This window comes from Panicum hallii, chromosome 5 (genome assembly GCF_002211085.1).
Source record: "Panicum hallii strain FIL2 chromosome 5, PHallii_v3.1, whole genome shotgun sequence".
NCBI lineage: Eukaryota > Viridiplantae > Streptophyta > Magnoliopsida > Poales > Poaceae > Panicum > Panicum hallii.
The window spans coordinates 52,726,676-52,747,667 of record NC_038046.1 but is presented as its reverse complement, the minus strand read 5'-3'; the positions used below and the strand labels follow the sequence as shown (position 1 = coordinate 52,747,667).

The 20,992-nt window shown below is 46.2% G+C and overlaps 4 protein-coding genes across 21 annotated transcripts; 3 read left to right on the top strand and 1 right to left on the bottom strand.

Moving 5' to 3' along the window:
* The first annotated feature begins 33 nt into the window (after window positions 1-33).
* On the top strand, window positions 34-4,193 carry LOC112895928 (putative pentatricopeptide repeat-containing protein At2g01510). Of its 8 annotated transcripts, none has more exons than XM_025963940.1 (4): window positions 34-2,810; window positions 2,942-3,220; window positions 3,330-3,472; window positions 4,095-4,193. In XM_025963940.1, the coding sequence occupies exon 1, from the start codon at window positions 298-300 to the stop codon at window positions 2,713-2,715; it is 2,418 nt and encodes an 805-aa protein (XP_025819725.1). In that variant the 5' UTR covers window positions 34-297; the 3' UTR covers window positions 2,716-2,810; window positions 2,942-3,220; window positions 3,330-3,472; window positions 4,095-4,193. The 8 variants fall into 8 exon arrangements, with proteins under 8 accessions (XP_025819725.1, XP_025819720.1, XP_025819719.1 ...); XM_025963935.1 differs by lacking the exon at window positions 4,095-4,193 and having other exon boundaries at window positions 2,942-3,035; window positions 3,116-3,220; window positions 3,358-3,558; XM_025963934.1 differs by lacking the exon at window positions 4,095-4,193 and having other exon boundaries at window positions 2,942-3,035; window positions 3,116-3,220; window positions 3,330-3,558.
* Window positions 4,194-4,488: 295 nt separating this feature from the next.
* LOC112895933 lies at window positions 4,489-10,357 on the top strand. Its single transcript, XM_025963946.1, has 15 exons — window positions 4,489-4,980; window positions 5,079-5,136; window positions 5,215-5,282; window positions 5,499-5,678; window positions 5,888-5,984; window positions 6,070-6,176; window positions 6,848-6,981; window positions 7,070-7,185; window positions 7,993-8,005; window positions 8,642-8,792; window positions 8,888-9,037; window positions 9,156-9,257; window positions 9,410-9,519; window positions 9,634-9,752; window positions 10,047-10,357. The coding sequence occupies exons 1-15, from the start codon at window positions 4,744-4,746 to the stop codon at window positions 10,142-10,144; spliced, it is 1,740 nt and encodes a 579-aa protein (XP_025819731.1). The 5' UTR covers window positions 4,489-4,743; the 3' UTR covers window positions 10,145-10,357.
* Window positions 9,909-13,742, bottom strand: LOC112895931 (snurportin-1). 3 transcript variants are annotated; one of them, XM_025963943.1, is made up of 9 exons: window positions 13,362-13,742; window positions 12,261-12,444; window positions 11,896-12,146; window positions 11,692-11,806; window positions 11,370-11,462; window positions 10,883-11,026; window positions 10,684-10,798; window positions 10,427-10,553; window positions 9,909-10,160 (listed from the first exon to the last, which is right to left on the bottom strand). In XM_025963943.1, the coding sequence occupies exons 1-7, from the start codon at window positions 13,709-13,711 to the stop codon at window positions 10,685-10,687; spliced, it is 1,251 nt and encodes a 416-aa protein (XP_025819728.1). In that variant the 5' UTR covers window positions 13,712-13,742; the 3' UTR covers window positions 9,909-10,160; window positions 10,427-10,553; window position 10,684. The 3 variants fall into 3 exon arrangements, with proteins under 3 accessions (XP_025819728.1, XP_025819727.1, XP_025819729.1); XM_025963942.1 differs by having other exon boundaries at window positions 10,427-10,513; XM_025963944.1 differs by lacking the exons at window positions 9,909-10,160; window positions 10,427-10,553 and having other exon boundaries at window positions 10,883-11,010.
* On the top strand, window positions 13,609-19,482 carry LOC112895927 (msx2-interacting protein). 9 transcript variants are annotated; one of them, XR_003229302.1, is made up of 6 exons: window positions 13,609-15,020; window positions 15,532-16,036; window positions 16,580-17,824; window positions 17,942-18,021; window positions 18,406-18,426; window positions 18,631-19,482. XR_003229302.1 is itself a non-coding variant. In XM_025963931.1 (3 exons), the coding sequence occupies exons 1-3, from the start codon at window positions 14,027-14,029 to the stop codon at window positions 17,634-17,636; spliced, it is 2,556 nt and encodes an 851-aa protein (XP_025819716.1). In that variant the 5' UTR covers window positions 13,609-14,026; the 3' UTR covers window positions 17,637-19,476. The 9 variants fall into 9 exon arrangements, 1 of the variants encoding a protein (XP_025819716.1); XR_003229298.1 differs by having other exon boundaries at window positions 18,406-19,482; XR_003229300.1 differs by having other exon boundaries at window positions 16,580-17,872; window positions 18,406-19,482.
* The last annotated feature ends 1,510 nt before the right edge of the window (window positions 19,483-20,992 follow it).

Below are 20,992 nucleotides of genomic sequence, written 5' to 3'. Positions count from 1 at the left end.
ATAAAAAAGATCGACCAAGAGAAATACGTTTTCGTGAGGCTATAGTACGCCTCTGCTTCAAACAAGCGTGTTCAGAGAAGGTACTCGCAGCATAAAAGACCGCGCACTTTCAGGATTTGAACCAACGAACTGCCCTGCCGGTGAGGGACGGCTTCCTGCTCAGCGCGGCACGGCGGTTGGTGGGATCGGCATCAGGCGGGCGCCGCCGGAGTACAACAGAGGAAGGGTGCGGGTAGTTACCGGGGCGGGGCGTGGTGCTGAGCCGCTGAGGAGGTGACACGGATTACCCATGCCGCCATGCGCCCATTCAAGCCAGCCGCCGCCGCCGCCGCCGGCAGCATCGCCTCGCGCCTCGCCGGCGCCTCCACGCCCCTGGACGCGCGTATGGTCAAGACGGGCCTCGACCCACTCACCTGCCGCCACAACCTCCTCTTCAACTCCCTCATCTCCTCCGGCCGCGTCGCCAGCGCCCGCGAGGTGTTCGACCAGATGCCCGAGAAGACCGTCCGCTCCCTCAACCGCATGCTTTGGGGATACTTCAGGTCCGGCGACCTCGCCGCCGCCTGGGACCTGTTCGGCACCGCGACCCGCCGCAACGCCGTCACCTGGACCATCATGATGGGCGTGGCCGCCACTGGGTGTGGCTCCAATGCCGTGTCGGTCTTCCGCGACATGCTCAGGGAGGGCGAGGCGCCCGACCATGTCGCCATCTCCACCGTGCTCAACATGCCTGGATGCGATGTCGCGTCGCTCCACCCCTTCGTCACCAAGCTCGGACTTGACACCAGCTTCGTTGTATGTAACACGCTGATCGATGCGTACTGCAAGCAAGGCTTCATTGCTGCTGGCCGGAGAGTCTTCCTGGAGATGCCAGAGAGGGACACGGTCTCGTACAATGCTATGATGATGGGGTGCTCCAAGGAGGGGCTGCACAGGGAGGCACTTGGGCTATTTGCGGAGATGCAACGTGAAGGCATTGACACCAGCCAGTTCACGTTCTCGAGTATGCTGACCGTGGCAACAGGTATGGTTGATCTCCACCTTGGACGTCAGATTCACGGTCTTGTTGTGAGAGCCGGCTCAGCACACAATGTCTTTGTCAACAACTCATTGCTTGATTTCTACTCGAAATGCGACTGCCTTGGTGATCTGGAGCAACTGTTTCTTGAGATGCCAGATCGGGACAATGTTTCGTACAATGTGATGATCTCAGCCTATGCTTGGAACCGATGTGCCGGCATGGTTTTGCAATTATTCAGGGAGATGCAGGCAATTGGATTTGACAGGCGGGCCTTACCATATGCTAGCTTACTGAGTGTAGCTGGGTCACTGCCTGACATTGAGATTGGGAAACAAATACATGCTCAATTGGTACTCCTTGGCCTTGCTTCGGAGGATCTTGTAGGGAATGCCCTGATTGACATGTACTCAAAATGCGGTATGCTGGATGCCGCAAAGACTAGTTTTGCAAACAAAAGTGAAAAAACTGCCATCTCATGGACCGCATTGATAACCGGTTGTGTCCAGAATGGTCAGCATGAGAAAGCACTGCAATTATTCTGTGATATGAGAAGAATTGGTCTAAGGCCTGATAGGGCAACTTGTTCTAGCATCATGAAGGCTTCCTCAAGCCTGGCAATGATTGGGCTAGGAAGGCAGCTGCATTCTTACCTCACAAAATCAGGCCACATGTCCAGTGTGTTCTCAGGTAGTGCTCTTCTCGACATGTACGCAAAATGTGGCTGTTTGGATGAAGCTGTCAGGACATTTGATGAGATGCCTGAGAAGAATTCCATCACATGGAACGCTGTAATTTCAGCCTACGCACACTATGGACAGGCAAAGAATGCCATCAGGATGTTTGAAAGCATGCTCCACTGTGGTCTTTATCCAGATTCAGTCACCTTCTTGAGTGTGATAGCAGCCTGCGGTCACAATGGTTTTGCGGAAGAATGCATGAAATACTTCGACCTGATGAAATATTACTACAGCATGTCACCCTGGATGGAACACTATTCTTGTGTTATTGATACCTTGGGTCGGGCTGGCTATTTTGATAAAGTTCAGAAAGTGTTGGATGAGATGCCATTTGAGGCTGGTCCAATAATATGGAGCTCCATTCTTCACTCGTGCAGGATCCATGGAAACAAGTGTTTAGCTAAAATGGCTGCCGAAAAATTGTTCAGTATGACGCCCACAGATGCGACACCCTATGTTATACTGTCCAACATATATGCTAAAGCTGGTCACTGGGAAGATGCTGCACGTGTGAAAAAGATTATGAGAGATAGAGGAGTTAGGAAAGAGTCGGGTAACAGTTGGGTTGAAATCAAGCAAAAGATCTACAGCTTTTCTTCAAATGATCAAACCAACCCAATGATAGCTGAGATGAAAGAAGAGCTTGAGAGGTTGTACAAAGAGATGGATAAACTAGGCTATGAGCCTGACACTAGCTGTGCCTTGCATCTGGTGGATGATGAGCTGAAGCTGGAGTCATTGAAATACCACAGCGAGAGATTGGCCATTGCGTTTGCCCTGATTAACACCCCACCTGGGACACCAATTAGGGTTATGAAAAATCTTAGTGCCTGCCAAGACTGCCATGCTGCCATCAAGATGATATCTAAAATTGTGAACAGAGACATTATTGTAAGGGACTCACGCAGATTTCACCATTTCAAGGATGGTGTTTGCTCTTGTGGAGACTATTGGTAGGAACTCGACCTGCCGCGTAGTTTGATCAAACTAATAAAAATCCATACTGAATATGCTGAAGCACAACCAAAGATTTACAGGAGCACATGTGGCAGGTACAGTGTATGCACTTATTTCTAAATGATACATTGGTAGTACATTAGTAGTGCAGTTCTTCACATTGCCAGTATGCTGCAATGTTGTTAATAATATTCTACGTTCTTTGGTTTTGATTTTTGGGGAAAAGGTGTTAGTCTCTTGGACCTATGGCGAGCCCTTGAAGTGAATCTGAGATCCATTTTGCCTTGTCAAATAAGGCTTACTCTGCTTAACAGCTTAAGGTGTGAAATTGCCCCTCATTTAGTTCACAAATTGCAAATAAAGGGTTAAAAAAAGAAAGGTATTTTTTTTGAATGACAAGGAAATTTCCACCCCGCTATCTTTGGCATCCGGACGATTACCATTGTGTGCTTTCCCAAATTTGGCTATGCATAATAATTGATGAATCAGCACCTTTTGTGCATATGTAAGTTGCTCTGTGCATATTGATATTCCTTTTGACTTTAACTTTATTCAAGTCACTGTTCAGTTATATTGCCGTTCTTCTAAATTTGAATGTCTTCTATTTTGAACAGTATCTGAAGGCTTTAATGGTTTGTACAGAACTGAAGACATCCCTGAATGTGAAAATTGAGGCATGAGTGCATTGGCGTTCGGCCTAGCTGTGATTGGCATAATCAAAAGGTTGTTATCTGAATTCGGCCTGGATGCCTAACAGGTTAGTTCCTTCAATTTTGTTGATACACTTTCATCTGAGATGGATACTCTTTGAAATCTTTGATGTTGGAAGCCTCAATTTACACACTTGCACTAGAAGCACGAGTAGCTTGTAGCACAACAGCATGTGTTGGAAGTAAAATGTGTACGATGGTGGAAAAGGCAAATTGGTCAGGAAGGAATACGGCCACGTACTAATTAGTGCTGCACCAAACCACTTGGTTAACTAGTGGTTGACTACTAAATAGCAAAATCTCACCCCCCCCCCCTGAGATATTGAGTATTACTTATCGCATTGTCTGATACAGAGAGAATTAGATGGTTAGTCAACTGAGATAAGGTTCCTTATGGTGGAAATTGCTCGACATTGGTACATGCATTTCCGGTTAATTATTCTTTCAATATTAGGGAAACGTACCCGCTGCCAACAGTGAGATGAGTGTAATGACTCATCAATCTCAAAATCTGCCGTTCCAATCTTTTAAAAACATTCATAGAGGTAGGATGTGCGTTTATATGTGTGGGTGCGTGCAAGTATGTACTCGTGTCCAAAAAAGAAAGAAAGTAAAAAATAAGATGGTTTAATTTATCAGATACTGACTGGATGGCGATGTATGAATTAGGATGCAGCACCAGTGCTAAAACTGCTTGTTCTTTAAAACTGGAGAAAAAGATCCGTGGTGCTGATTGAAAGTAAAAATAAATATGTGCATAGTTCAGAGGTATGGGCACTAATCTGAAAACCCCTTGGAGGCGTGGACTGGACTGCAGTGGACTTGGCGAGGCGGCGTCTGAACTGAAAGGTATAGAGACGGCCGCGTCCACCCAGTTGAGGCTGAGGCTGAGGCCGAGGCTGAGGCTGAGGGAGGCTGACTGGCTGATGGCTAAAATTGGCCAGACCAAGCGGTCTGAAATGGAGCACGTCAGTCACGCAAATTACAGTGTGATACCGTGTCCTCGGATTTTCCCTTTTTTTTTTTCTTTCTTGCAACGAAGGATTGGAGGGAAGGGAAGAAAGGAAATGCGCGGCCAGGACATCCGCTCTGAATCTTTGATCAGCAGATAAAATCAGCACGCTCGCGCCGAGCGAAGATTTTTTTTCTTTTACTGGTACTACTAGTTTGCATTGCAGAGCAGTAAATTAGCACAAGTCACCTGCTGAGCTTGGTTAATTCGGCTCTTGGCCGCCCGTACGTCTCCGCCCGCCGTCTTTCTCCTCCTCCGCGGGCGGTGGCTGCGAGCGGGCAGCGTGCCTTGCCTTGCTTTCGATTCATGGGCATGGCGGCTTCGCCGGCTTGTGCTCCGGGCCTCATCTCCGGCCCCACGCTCCCTCCCCAGCCCGTTGCCTTCCGCTGCTGCTGGGCCCCAAAGCCTTCCTCCTCGTCGTCCACCTCCAGGCGCCCGCGGCGCAGGCGGGTACTTGTGCTTGCAGCTGCCTCCAACCGCGCCTCCCCTGCGGCCGCTTGGGGCCTCGACGCCGACGACTTCCGCCACCCGCTCGACAAACAGGCAAGTCTTCTCTTCCTGTCCACATGTACTGTTCGATTGCACGATGACATGTAACTTTCCGTCCTCTGAGAAATTCTCTCTCTTCTCTTCTTCTGCAGAACACTTTGCTGCTAAGAGCGATCCCCGGCCTTAACGACATGGGCAAAGCTTTGCTAGGTCACCAGTTATACCTTAACATTCCATCTTAACGCCCTAGCCTCTACAATTCATTTATGTTGCCTTTTGCTAATGCAGGGCCGGTCTCTGAGCAAGTTATGGTCCTCCAGAACATCGGATCGTCTGTTCTTGTCTCTCCAAACCAGGTCTGCCAGTCCAACTAGTCATCTCTCAGATAGGCTGTTTCATTTCTTTTCACCAATTTTTTCATAGTGAAATTTTTACACGTTGAAGATAGACTAACTGGCATCAGTATCATTGAAAAATAGTATGTGTACTCTTTCATGAGCTAGCGAGGAGTTGGTTTCACCACCACAGACTACTGTAATCCAGGACACTGATAACCTGTTCTCTCTTTTCAGCTTCCGAATCTTCACCAGCTCCTGGTTGAGGCTGCTAAACTCTTGAACACGGAAGCTCCTGACTTGTACATACGGCAGAATCCTGTTCCTAATGCTTACACCTTAGCAATCAACGGCAAAAAGCCATTTATAGTTGTCCACACGAGCCTTGTGGAGCTTCTTACCAGAAAAGAGTTGCAGGTAAAGATGAGTCTTCAATCATTCATCAAAAGCTCTCAGCTTTAACAATATGTAGATTTCTTGATTCTATGAGAATTATTAGTTCCTTTTTTATTTTATTGCCCTTATCTAGATGAGCAATTCAGATGTATATGATGAATTATTAGGTTTTATATACTAGTGTCTGAATGCATCAGATACTCAACAAGTATAACTTTCGTTTCAATTAGGCTGTTTTGGCTCATGAGCTGGGTCACCTGAAATGCGATCATGGCGTGTGGCTTACCTTTGCCAACATACTAACGATGGGAGCATATACTGTCCCTGGTAGGCCATCTAACCATATGCCGCTAAAGGACTTACAGTATACTGCTGATCAACTGCATCTGATGGTAACATGCACTCTCTTCAGGTTTTGGCATGGTTGCTGGCTTCATGGAAGAGCAGCTGTATAGATGGCTGCGAGCTGCAGAGCTGACTTGCGATAGAGCAGCTCTTCTTGTGGTGCAAGACCCAAAAGTACTGACACCATAAATTTATTATTTCAAATTTTATGTTGGTTCTTACTAAATGTAACTTCCAGCAGAAGAGTCGGCATGCTATTTCGTCCATGTTTATTTTTGCCTTGGAATTAGATTGTTTGCATGGTGCTGCCAGAGGTTTATATTTTATACATCGTGTGGCTGCTGGCTAGAAGTAGAAGTCATGCAAATTTTATCGTCAGAAGTTCATTGGTGTCCTGGGTTTTGTCCCCTTTAGCATAAATATAGGTAATCCAACATGTTGCCATGATTCAAACAATCATGTACGTAGTATCACAAATTTGCATAAACCTGCAAAAATTCAACTCTCAAATTCATCTTTGATGTTTGAGATTCAAAAAGCACAAGTGTTACAGTCAGCATATGATGAACAGTGCCAGGTAGACTGCTTGTCTATTTTGTTTCTTGACATCTAGGACGAATTTATAACTAAATTGTTGCAGCGATCTATAACTTTGTGTACTACAGTCTTGATGTCTTGACAAATTTTTGGAACACTGCAACATGATAAATTCACAAATGGGAACGCCCGTGCCCCTGATTTCGACATCTGCACTATTTTTATCATCTGGCTAGCAATGTTTGCCAATAGAAGGAATAGCTGTTCTTTTGTGTCATCACCTAATACTCATTCTTGGTTGTCAAGAGGTTGTCATCTCTGTTCTGATGAAACTGGCCGGAGGATGCCCATCTCTTGCCGATCAGCTAAACGTGGATGCCTTCTTGGAGCAAGCTCGTTCGTACGACAAAGCCGCATCGAATCCAGTTGGGTGGTACATCCGGTTAGTTGGACCATGATTGGCAATCTATTAATGTTATGGAAATGAATGTGCTGTATGTAATTTCTCTCTATCTCATTACACGTTGCAGGAATGCTCAAACCAGAGAGCTTTCACACCCTCTGCCTGTGATGCGAGCTCGTGAGGTTGATGAGTGGTCAAGGAGCCAGGAGTACAAGACCCTAATGCAAAAATTGCTTCGGATGGGCTAAACAGAGTATATCTAATGTGAGATATGAAAAGGTTTGCACTCACAATTCATCATGTTTCATCGTTTCTTTGCAAGGATGCAAGACTTCAACTTATGAGTGCTATTTTGCTGTGTATCTTATCATGAGTTTGTTTGTTTTTCTCCTGGGCCCCATTTTTTCAGGACTCTGAGTTTATAGCTTGTATATGAAACGGAATGTTTCGATTTGGAGAAGGCTGGTGCTGCTGGAGAACAGATACAAACATGAACACATACTGTATATATTTGCACTTGAAATTAGTTCTCATGTATATGGTCTCTTTCTCTCTCCTTCTGTGACTGGTGCACTCTTGTAATTAGAACTAGAATTAATAAAGGTTAATTGAATTATTGTTTTTCTCGATTGATTGAGATCTGCATGATTGGTCTTTTTAAGAGTCTGAATCATGTGACATTTAATGCATACGAGGCTGCTGTGTCTTGGATCAGCAAGGTACTGCTAGTTACCGCTGATGGGTGATGGCAAGAAAAGGTACTCTTGCTCCCGGTTTGAATTTCAAAAAAATCCAGTTTGATCTTGTCAATTTGGGTTCCAATTCTCCTACCATCCAAACAGAGCAACGGGCCTGCGTTAGAGAGAAGCCCCGTGACGGGTTTCCGAATTTCATTTTGACCTCCGGTTTCCCTCTAAACGGTCAACAAAAATTTGAACTCGGCTTGAAATTGGCCTAATTTGGGACTTTTCGGGTTCACATTTGGATCCATGACGATACACGAATCAGAACTCTTTGGCTCGTGTTTTTTTTTTGTAGTACGTGCGAGAGGAGCCACACGGTGGCTGGATGCCTGGATGGCTGATGAACTGACTGACCGGAAAAGCCACACCTGTCTGACGGTCCCCGCCTCCGCCCGGGGTCCATCTCATTCTCTGACGCATGCGGTGAGCAGCTGCGCGCCGGCCACCTGACCAGAGAGGAGGAAGGAGGGGGCAGAGGCCATCAACACATACGAAGATGACGACGATGGCGTCGCCATTGCCGCCGGTGCCGCAGGTAGGTAAGGCACCGCTGCTCGTGGTGCGCCGCCGCCCGGCTACCGCTCCCCTCCCATCGCTTGCTCATCTGATGACGGACTGGGGTGGCGCGGGATGGATTCGGTGTGATTCGATCCGTTTCGGCTCCCAGGTCTCCGGCTGCAGGGCGTGCCGCGTTCCGGGATGCGCTTCCTCGCAGCTCCGCCGCCGCCGCCGGTCGCTCAAGGCAGCCGCGGGCGTCCCGCCGGCCGCCGGAATCAGCAACCCGCGGCCGCGGCGGCGACTGGACGACGGTCGCCGTCCGCGAGCGGCCCCCGCCAATCCTCCTGGATTGGCGTCGGTGGTGAGTGGCCGATCGATCGTTCCGTCTCTCCCCCATCTCCTGGATTGGCAAGTCGATTGCGCGATACTGATCGTGCTCGCACTCGCACGCAGCAAAGCGTGGTGCTGGACATCGAGGGCACGACGAGCCCCATCTCTTTCGTCACCGACGTGCTCTTCCCCTACGCCCGCGACAACGTTCGCAAGCACCTCGACGCCACCTACGGCTCCGACGAGACCAACGACGACATCGCCCTGCTGCGCGCCCAGGTTGTTTACCTTTCATTTCATTGCTCGTACCACGGCAGACCTGCTGAAGAATGGCTTCCATCGCGTGCGTCTTTCTGAAACTGGAAACAAAAAAGGTCGAGCAGGACTTGGCCGAGGGGGTCGCCGGCGCCGTCCCGGTCCCGCCAGACGAGGCCGGCAAGGACGAGGTCATCGACGCGCTGGTCGCCAATGTGGAGGCCATGATCAAGGCGGACAGGAAAATAACCTCGCTGAAGCAGCTGCAGGTATTCACTGATGTCGCTGCCATTATCCTTGTCAAGTTCCTCTTGATCTCCAAGCAGCCACTTCACAGCACTCAGATTAAGTTTCACGAGACGATCCTCTTCATTAATCTGATATAAGGGCCACATCTGGAGAACTGGATTCGAGGGCCAAGAAATCAAAGGGGTGGTGTTCGATGACGTCCCTCCGGCGCTTGAGAGGTGGCACGCTAGCGGCATCAAGGTTCTTGCTGTTGCTCTGGCCTCTGCATATGCACAACAATATGCTGCATGTGGATACTTCCAGTTTCACATAAGTTCATCAAATACATGCTGAATTAACCTTTTTTTCCCTCAAATTCTTGCCGAATTAACCTTGACAACACATGATGGCAGACTTACATATACTCGAGTGGCAGCAGAGAAGCCCAGAGGCTTATTTTCGGGAACACCACCTACGGGGATCTTAGGAAGCATCTGTGTGGATTCTTTGACACAATGGTTGGGTACGGACAATGCTGCTACTATCACCTTCAACTCAGTGATGGATACCATTATGTTTGAAATTTGCTTTGCGTCTGCTTATTGACCTTTTTTTTTTTTTTGCGTCTGCTGGGTAGAACCAAGAGAGAACCTCGCAGCTACTACGAAATTTGGCAGTCGGTCGGGGTAGACCGGCCGTCGCAGATACTCTTCTTGACAGATGTTTACCAAGAAGCCACAGCTGCAAAGGCTGCAGGTGATCACATTTGCTTGGCTAACGAAAATGGCGTTATGCTACGTTCAAAATTCAGATACTAGGATTAATAATTTAAGATCCTGGGAGAACCCTTTTGTAAGAAGGGGAATAACATGTGGATGCAATGCAGCACATTTCCTTTGAGCGTTTTTCAGCTATTGGAATTGTCATTCATAGATTGCAAACGTAGGACGATCGATACCTCACAAGTTGATTTATATTACACATTGCATCCATGTGGATGTCAATATTTAGAATGCTCATGCTACACGGTTCACTGTTTTTTTTTGGCAGGTCTTGAGGTGCTAATATCTATCAGACCTGGAAACGCGCCACTCCCTGAAAACCACGGGTTCCAGACAATCACTACATTTGCTGAAATCTTGACATGAATGATGGCTCTACAACCTGCCATATCCAGAAACGTGTTATCTCCAGAAGGGAACAGCCTAATTACAGAATCTTTATATGCATACCGGTACAACTAACAATTTAGCAGGTCCAGAGGGAACCAAGTTGGCAGGATAGATTCAAGACCTTTAACATTTCATCAAAATCCTTGTGCTAAAATTTCATCAGAAAAAAATAAAATGACCTATGTATCACGTGATTCTAGAGAGCACATGCATAAACTGTCTAGCTCAACAACACACATAAACAGGAGCAAGACAGACCTTGGTCTCATTTGCGCCCCCCTTCATTCTAGCTTTGTATTGGCATTCATCCGTTAAACAATACCAATTGATAACAAATGCCCCTTCCTGAATCCAGACGAACAGCAAATATTAGCACATGTATGCCCTGTACGAAAAGATTCACCTTACACATAGATACAAAAAGACTCGAGGAAAGCGAAATTGAAGAAGAGGGCAACTAATGAACAGAACAATTCACTGTTTAAAATATGAAAAGACACAGACAATCCCCTCACCTTAATCTTGCATTTCAACGTCTGTGGATTCAAGCTCCATATTGTTCGATTGAATGGAAGCAACCAGATCATCAATTCTCAGAGGAGCATGCCTTGCAGCATACTGGAACAAAGCCTGAACATACAAAATGACAAACACAGGAAGATGTGATGAATTGGAAATTGTTAAGTATTAGTGCATTCTCATGTCAGCACTTACTTTCGAATGGCTGTCAGCAAAGGCACGAGCACGGTTTGGCTTTCCAACAAACTGCAGCTCGCCGATCTGCATTTTTCCATCCACAAGTTTCACACTCTCATCTCTTACAGCAAAGCGGAGAAGATTCCCTGCTAGCAGATTTGACTGCAGAATCATATAGGTTTAATGCTCCAAACATTCCAGAAACGAAAAACAGACAGGTAATCATAGAGCCTGGAGGCAGATAAATTGATAAGATATCTAAAACTCCTAGTGTTTAGACTTAGACTTAGTGAATCACTGATGCACTGAAGAAGCATAATATAAAAGCATGGAGATAAGTTAGATTCCCCAATTAGGAGAAACAACAATGCAATCATGTATAAATGTCTACAAATAAAAGCTTGGGGCGCCATGAAAAGTCCTTATAAACAGGGAAGGACATTGAGATGTGTGATTCCACATGTTTCTTAGTTTGTTGGAAATAAGCTGCATTTCAAAGCAATACCTTCTGTATGAATTCCTTGTCCAAGCTACCAAACACAACTGGAGGGTCATCAGATGTAACTAGCTTTCCATCCTCTTGCAATTCCAACACAAGCTGATTGTATATGAAGACACAAGGAAAATAAAAATTATAAGGTGTGAAACAGTAGAAGTCACAGAGTAGGCAATACCTTTTTTTGTTGATTTTTTTCTAAAAGACAATAATCAAAAAGTATCTTTTCTTCAATAGCTAGAAAATATAGAAGGAAAATCCTCACAGTAAATGCACCGCACACTATCTTGTTGGATATAATATGATCAAACATAAGAATACAGAGACATACGTGCTGCTCATTTGGAACTTCTCCTTTGCTGTCAGTATCAATAACATATTGGCTACATGTTTCATCTTTCCATACTAGTGTAAGGGGTGTGATTCCAGCTTGATAATGTGCATGCCTGATTACAAAACAATCAGAATTTTAGAATGGTTGAGATATATATTTGAAAAATATGAGGATATAATTGGTAGGGAACAAGGAATATACTTGTTGTAAAACAGCAAGCCATCTTTGACATAAGATGTGCTCCCAGAGTAAGCTGCTTGAAGACCCTCAAGAGTGCACTCATATATTGGGACAGCACGGAATCTATATCGATGGTATGTTGATGGAGGATCACCAGCTGAAGTTTCTGTGAGCTTAGAGTTTACCCAGAAAAACCTGAACTCGGCAGTGCAATCATACAGTGGATAGCCTCGCCAACAAATCATATCAATGATATAGTATGTCTGATCAGGCTGCACCACAAGTATTATAGGACATTAGAACTTAGAATTAGGCCTAAAAGCAAGAGGGCATAAAAGATCAACCAGCTGGCACACCAAATGAAAAGGAAAATTAGGTTTGGGCACCTCATGGAAAATGCAATCGAGTATGGAGTAGGAGCTTGCTGGGCCAGATATGTCTCTCTTTGATCCATTCGGTAGAGCGGAAGGGAACCGGTGAAGGATGGATCCATTGCGCACCCTGCTAATCGTCATGCCATTGGAAGACACAACCAAGCATCGTTTACCAGAAGGCCTGGCAAAAACATGCCTAGTACATGAAAGAAAAAACATTGCAGCAGAGTCAGCCCTCTTATTTTGCCAGTCATGGAAAGGGAGTGTGCAACAGTGCAACCAGAGTCCCTCTATCCTATAATGTTGACTACAGAATAAGCTTCTGGTTAAGCCATTGAGAAAATAATAGCCCTTGGATTCTATGATCACCCATGAATAACAATAGGATCAATTAACCCCAAATTCATTGGAACCAATATAGTTTGTTAAACCCCAACATGTGGTATAACTCAATCGACGTCTCTTCAAAACTATACCCATGAGATACCTTGAGTCAAGAAAACAAAGCCATGAGAGTGGAAAAAAATATTTGAACGTTAATGCCTTAATGGCACCATGTAAAAAATCACTCACTCAATGGCACATAGTTCATTTTCTCGTTTGTCAAACATGGTGGTACTGAAGGAAAACCAAACCCTGACAGTAATAGTCATATGGAGCCAAAGATTACCATTCGAAGGGAAATTGTTAATTCCAATGTTATCAAATGGCTGCCAATTGATTTTCTGTTAGTAAATAGACGGATTAATTGGCCAACAATAAGAATTTTCAAATGCTAATAAATCTTATCAATAATTTTCAGCCATGTGAAGCTTTTGCAAGATTTTAACCGTGTCTTGATATCCCAGTGAAGCTTCACAGTACATTTTGGCATTTTGAATGACCTACACATTTGTCTTAGACAATGCACAGATATATAACATGCAAGTCATGATAACTTCACACAGATCCCCGCAGCAATGCGTGGGTATACCTAGTTGAACATGTAAAGACAATAAGACACTACGCTAAGAATTTTTGTTGATATAAAGGGGGGACGGAGGTATATTTGGAGGAGAATAGAGCATCAAACAGTACTAAATTGAACCAGGTGTGGGGAAGGATGGGACGGACCAGTCGCTGGCGAGGTGGGGCGGGGCGTCGACCATCCACTCCGGGAGCATGATCTGGCGGGCGAACCACCGGCGCGCGTCGGAGCTGCGGAGCTTGGAGGCGGCCGCGGCGACGTCGGCGATGTTGTGCCCGTGCTCTTCCTCCTCCTCATGCTCGTCCTCCTCTTCGTGGCGGTGGGTGGCCGCAGGAGGGGTCGGGGTGGTGAGGAGCGAGCTGGCGAGGGCTCGGGCGCGCGCCTGGGCGTCGGCGCGCCGGGCGGACTGCGCCTGGAGGGCGAGATCGCGGCGGCGCTGCTGGTCGGAGATGGCCGGGCGCTTGTACGGGCGCCGGGGTTCCGGCGGCGGCGCCATGTTCCTTGGCGTAGTGTACTAGAGTTCCGCAGCAGCCGAAGGGTCGGAGAATTCCCGTGGAATAGTTTTGTTATTGGGCCTTTTCGGCCAGTTGGGCTGGGCTGTCTTGGCCCAGATTCCGGCCGGAGAATCCCTCCCGGCTGCTGCCTTTCCTTTGTTGCCTTGGTTGGTTGCCTCATCCGACTCCGCCTCTTCCTCGGCCTCCCTCGATCTGCCTGCATCTGCTTCCCCTCCTCCACCAAACCCTAGCCGACGCGCAGAGCTCAGGGGGAGCATCTAGGCGGACTAGGTCAGAGGATCGGCAGCCGCGCTCCCATGGCGGCGCCCAAGCCCATCTGGGTGCGCCAGGCCGAGGAGGCCAAGCTCAAGTCCGAGGCCGAGACCGCCGCCGCCGCCAAGGCCGCCTTCGACGCGACCTTCAAGGCGCTCGCTGCGTCCTCCGCCGCCGGGTCCGGCGACGACGAACAGGACCCCGACCCCGCCCCGCCTTCCCCGGACGAGCCAGCCTCCCCCGGCTCCGACGACGACGCCCCGGCCCCGCCCGGCCCGGTCGACCCGTCCAAGTGCTCCGCCGCGGGGCCCGGCATCGCCGGCGGGAACGCCGGCACGCCCGCCACCTTCACCGTCATCGCCAAGGACCGCCACAGCCGGAGGCTCACCGCCGGCGGCGCGTGCGTGCGTGCGCGCGTCTCCCCTGCCGCGGGGGTCGGCGGGGACGACCTCGACGGCGCCGTCAAGGACAACGGGGACGGATCCTACACGGTGACCTACGCCGTCCCCAAGCGCGGCAACTATATGGTCCACGTCGAGCTTGACGGCTCGCCCGTCATGGGGAGCCCCTTCCCCGTCTTCTTCAGCGGCTCCACTGCCACACCGACGGCTGCTTTCCCCTCCGCACTACCGTCCGTCAGCTCAGCCTACCCAAACATGGTCAATCAGACCATGCCCAATATGCCCAACTACACAGGCGCGCCCTCCAGTGCCTTCCCCAGCCTCCTCGGGGCCATGCCTAGTTCATCCACTGGTTCCTCTGGTGGAGTTGTCCTGCCGGGGGTTGGTGCCTCGCTGGGGGAGATATGCCGGGACTACATCAACGGGAGGTGCACAAAGTCTGACACTGACTGTAAGTTCACCCACCCGCCACAGCAGCTGCTGATGACGTTGCTTGCTGCTACGTCGTCTGTCAGTGCACTTGGCAGTACACCCATGGCACCATCTGCAGCTGCCATGGCAGCTGCTCAGGCCATCATGGCTGCCCAGGCACTGCAGGCACATGCTGCACAGGCTAAAGCTGCAGGAGAGGCTTCAGGTAATGATTCCTTCCAGACACGCATTAGTAATTTTCCTAGGTGATCCAATGTTGAACTAGGAACGGGAAAGGATGTTAATTGGTTTCGTTCATGGATTTATAGTGTTGGTGCAACAGAAAGCATGCTTAGTTAGAATGTTGTATTGTTTATGTGCCAAATGCAGTGGATGCCATTGGCTTGATGGCTCATTATTCTTATCATATCACAAATTTAGACTAGTATCATTATTGCAGTATCCCAACTGTTGCTTAGTACTCCTATTGTTGCTTGATGTTCAATATTCTTCTATACATGCAATTCAATGAACATTTGGCAACTCTACCTAGCAAATTAAGCTGTGGGCTCTGCAAAACTGTTTCTTTTAATTTAAGCTGCTTACTGAATATTCCATTACCATATTCCTCGAGTTCAAATATTACAAGTATGCTACTCTAAATTGGAATATGCAATTAACAGTATTTTTTCCATATTGCCAGTCTTGTTGCTCACTTGTATATTGTATTCTTGTAGGTTCAAAGGATAAAGCTGTTGAAGCTGATACCCTGAAGAAAACTGTTCAAATTAGCAACTTGAGTCCAATTCTTAGTGTGGATTATATTAAGCAGCTATTTGGGATATGTGGTAAAGTTGTCGATTGTACCATCACGGATACGAAACATTTTGCTTATGTTGAGTACTCCAAACCTGAAGAAGCAACTACAGCGTTGCAACTCAATAACAGGAATGTTGGTGGTCGTCCGTTGAATGTGGAGATGGCAAAATCTCTTCCTCCTAAAGCTAATAATAACTTGCCTATGATGATGCAACAAGCTGTTCAGCTGCAGCAGATGCAATTCCAGCAGGCTCTATTAATGCAACAGACAATAGCAACCCAACAGGCTGCTGCACGTGCGGCCACTATGAAATCTGCCACTGAAGCTGCTGCAGCAAGGGCTGCTGAGATAAGCAGGAAGTTAAAGGCAGAGGGATTTGGTGGGGACAGCGTGGAAGAAAAGAATGCTAAAGGGAAGTCAAGGTATCCTTTTATTCTTCTACAATTTTATTTTTAACTGCAAATAAAATGCATCGTTCTGGTTTTGGAAGAACTCCAGGCGACTTCTAATATCTTGGTTACAGAATGATTGCATTGACATGATTCTAGTATACATTTAGATTTTGAGATGGGATCAGAGCATTGATCAATTTTTTGCTCCTATAACTCCTATGCCTCTTTTGGATAATAGAGGTATGGATGAGATTGGCATTTGCTATTTGAAAACTCACGCTTTGTTCTGATGAGTAAGTTTCAAATCATGTGTTTTGTCGCTTGGCATATAATTATATAAGCCATGTATCTCTTTATGGTAAGTTTCAAATTGGGGGTAGTTAATGTGTCTCTCTTGGTTAGGAACTTGCAGCAGTATTCTTTCGTAGTTTTGGTTTGGCTGTATTATTTGATGAATTTTTTCCTGTTTTCCACTCTAAATGTTTGTAAACTTCAGGGAAGAAAGCAACTGGTTGATTGATTTTCCTTCCTTCATATTGTGTGTGACACCTGACAAGTTTATTTGATTTGCAGATCACCGTCACCCCCTACTCGTAGATCAAAATCTCGGTCAAGATCACCTATCAAGTATCGTAGGAGCCGGCGATCCCGCTCCTACTCTCCCCCAGTTAGACGCTCACGGGAGCACCGATCACGATCACCATCAAGATCTCGCCACTCAAAGTATGGCAGTGATCGATCACATAGGGATGATAGGGACAGGTATAGCAGGTCTGGAAGAAGAGAGAGTGACCGATCCCGTGATCATCATTCGTCTAGTTCAAGGAGAAACAGGAGCAGAAGTAAAAGTCCAAGGCATAAGAAACCCTCCAGAGATGATTCTCGGTCACCCAAGCAGCAAAGAGAAGAAAGTATAAGTCCATCAAAATCAAGGTCAGCTCGGGCTGGTTCAAGGTCACCACGACCCCATAAAGGAAGCAAATCATCGCCAACTCGTGAACGCCATTCTCGCCGCACTAGGCATTCAAGATCCAGATCTCCTGAGAGAAAGCATCGTCACAGTGATAAAAAGGACAGCAGAAGGTCCGAGGTTCAGGATGACAAAAGAAGGTCTCATAGAGATAGAGGTAACAGAGGTGACAAAGATGAAAAGTCTGTAAAGGATGAAGTGGAAAGATCCCATAGAGGTAACAGAGGTGACAAAGATGATAGATCTGTGAAGGATGAAGTGGAAAGATCCCATAGAGGTAACAGAGGTGACAAAGATGAAAGGTCTGTAAAGGATGAAGCGGAGAGATCCCAAAGAGGTAACAGAGGTGACAAAGATGAAAGGTCTGTAAAGGATGAAGCGGAAAGATCCCGTAGAGGTGACAAAGATGAACATCCTGTACAGGATCCAGTGGAAGATAGAAGGGTGGATACTTCTGCTGCTGCACATAAGAGGAGCTCAACAGTATCTGAAGATGAAATTCTGAACAACAATAGTAGCAACCATAAGAAATCTAGACGTGATGATGGTTTGGAAGATGATGAAAGGAATGATGTGTGCGCTGCTGTTGCTGACATAAATGGGAAACATGGACCTGAAGTAGATGGCTCTTTAGGGGGCACTGGAGAATCTGCTATATGATAGCAACCACAGTGTTTACTTGGTGGCTGTTGTTTCATCCAGTTGGCTGATCACAGTATCACTTGATTGATGATGATGCAGAACGCTGAACTGGTGTTTATTATCATCCTTTCTGATTTAGGAGTTTTATTTGCAGGGTATGAAGATCTTCGGAGAACTTTCGGAGTGTTCATCTGATGTATTAAAATGTATTCTTCATTAACTTGAGATTTGTTCCTTGGAGCGAACTTCTAAATGTAAAACTGGAGCTTGTAAGGTGATTTCATGCAGTGAGGTCGAAACCAACCATATATTTGTCATTTCAGGCTCATGATTCCATGAAGAGTTGTTGGAGCTCATTTCTGGGATGTCGATTGAAGATACAAGGGAGTATACACTTACTCAAGTACAGTCCATATACAAGACTACAAACAACTACCTTCTAGGCTATGTTACTTTTGAATTGGAATGCTTTGGCTAGTGAAATGGTCCAAATATGCTTGTCCGTATACTGTAACACCTTCTGATACACTTAGTTTGCTCAAAGTACTGCCTTATATTTTCATCTGGTTATTACCATGTGTATCTTGTATCAGTAATGGTTTGAAAAGTTGGTTAAGCTTAACCAATATTTGAAAAACACAGGGAATTGTGATGTAGGTTTTATCTATCATCTTGTCTGCTGCATAAGTTTTCCTGTCTGCCTAGAATTGCTATGTCTATATGCCTTGGCATTCATTGCTTTTTGTTTGTTTGTTTCTTTTCCTCTTTTTTTCCTTTTGAGTGACAGGGTTCTGTCTCAGAAGCCAGTGTAAGTGACTGATGTGAGGCAATCGACCCTATTCGAGTTGTGCCTTGATAGCTCCAGAGATAAGCAGCATACCTTTGAACAATTGTGTTGCATTCCTTACGTCTTTCTATTATTCTTCACTTTATTTCTGCTGCTTCAGTCAGTGTGCGAGTTTGCACCTTGCCCTTCTGTAACTGGTGCTGTCATACTGGAAAACCTGTGCAGGTTTTTCGAAGGGGTTGGCATTGGCGTCTGTATTGAGGGGAGTCAGTTCACTTTGAGAAGGTATGGGTTTGTGCTATGGATGTAGTAATAAATAATGCTATTCGCTTGGTTATAGACAGAGTAGCACTCTGAGCCCTCAAATGCCTACCTCTTGGTAGGTGCTTTGTGTTCAACCCTGAATCCTCAAACTTGCCTGTGATTCTGCACCTACCCTACGTTGTGCATTCAGTTTTTTTCCCCATCCATTTATGGGGCCTTGGAATCCTGACAGCGCATCGTCAGTTTGATGGCATTTTAGTTCTTTTGATTTGAAGCCTGAACAGTTTGGTGCTGTTTCCTTTTCGTTCTGCTCTGTTTGTTTCTGGCTTTGTGCTCTCAGGGATAAAGATTGTTTTGGGGGTGATCGGAGGAGGTGTCATGTTCTCTCAGGAATAAAGATCGCGTTCTGCATCCTAGCTGCACGTGAGCCGGAATGTGCTTGCTGCGTCTTGGGATATAGAACCAAACTAAGCTGTCTGCCTTTAGAACCAATTTTGTTTTGTTCATAGCAAAGCAAGCTTCTATCCTGTGCCAGAAATAAAAAATCCGTCTGCATGACATCATCTACGGATGGAGAGGTACCTTTGCTCCTTCAGGTCAAGGATGTTAAATGATTACACTGCCACTACAATTTGTGTCCTAATGGAGCATGTCATTACCATAATGACGTGCTACTGTATGTAACAACGTAGACGGCAATGACAACGACCTCCGGATTCGTTGCCTTTTTTAACTTTGAAAGCTGTAATGTGCAGTGGAGCACTAGTGCTCCGTGCATGTTAAAGTTGGATGGAAGCCGTCTCTTCACTCCCAGCCGTTTGATTTTGGAGCCCATGAGAAAGCAAACCATGAGCATGCATTTTTTTTCAAAAAAAAAACGAAGGATTTTCACTGTGGCAAAAAGAAGAACGTGACATGTGATGGTTGCTCCAACCATCTCACTAGCTGATTTTTTAATGAAGAGCACACATCTCACTGGAATTTTCAATGCTAAGGCCAGAGGAAAAACAGACGAGGTCGTGGCCTGCATTCAAATTTCTTTTTTGAGGCGGCTGCACGAGAATCCTCACCTAACGTTTTCAAGTTCATATCAGATCTAGCCGATGTGAATGCAAATTGTATAAAAATGAGACAATCAATGAAAGGAATCCAAGTCTAGAGTAAAAACAATTATATCGCGAGCGTTGGTATCTTCGCCGGTCCTTCTATACTATACGCCTCCATGGAATACAAACGGCCTGTTTGTTTCCGCGGCATGCGGAATCGCCGCGCAACGAATCGGCGCCTCCAGAATCGTGATTGCGACCGCGTTTTCTGATTTTCGATTTTACGTGCAAAGGAGGCCGGCCAACTGAAGCAGCGGCGGAGGAAATCGAAGTAAGCGCGGACCGTTTGGCGCGATTAATTTTGATTCTCGATTTTTCTCACCCAAAAGCCGATTATAATCGCATCCAAACAGGCCCAAAAACATCTTGGACGCAGCTCAACTGCAAAGTGCTCACCACTCACCAGATCTTGGATGTCTCAGTACATGAAGTTAATTTATATAGAAAGTACTAGTAATTTGTTTTCTTGCTATACCAATGTAACGACCCATAGACATTGTTTGGTTCATGTCTGCAATCTAATACCTGGCCCGTTTCGGTTTTTGGAATGCTGGAACCCCACCGTACTCCTACCCTATGGAACTCCCATTCGCATATTATACTTTTTGGGTAAAGCACACAGCAAGTTCAAACTTCAAAAAGTGTAATGTCCTTTTGAAGATTTTAAATAGACTTTTGAGAATAGGGTGGGGCTTATTTTTGTCTTCAAAAAAGCAGTTTCAAGATAAATAGCACCATGTCTCTTAAATTCGTGCTTTGCAACCAGGGCCTCTGGCTGGGGATTTTAAATCCTACTCTAAATAACGTAGATGGTGCCTATCAAGGTCTAAATTGATCGTCTTGCCAAGCTTGCAAAACATCTCCACGTACCTCAATATACAAAAAGAAGACGTGGCTATGCGTGTGGGTGTGAGCCTTTGTACTATGTTTCAAAAATAATGGAAGCTGTAGTTAACAATCAATGACATGTGCATAAACCATCCAGAAGGATTCCCTTTTGTTTCTTGTGAATAACCGCGTCGTGCTTCTTTAAAAACTTTATCTTGTGATAGCCGAATGTGCTATGCTGAAGAAAAAATTATTGGCCAGCACGACTGATGTTATTGTATATTACTAGTCGATTAGGTTTCGAGTGACCAAACAAAACCAGATACTCCAAGAAACTATCATGACCCTTATCACATGTTATAAAACTTGGTTAGAGCATATGCACATAT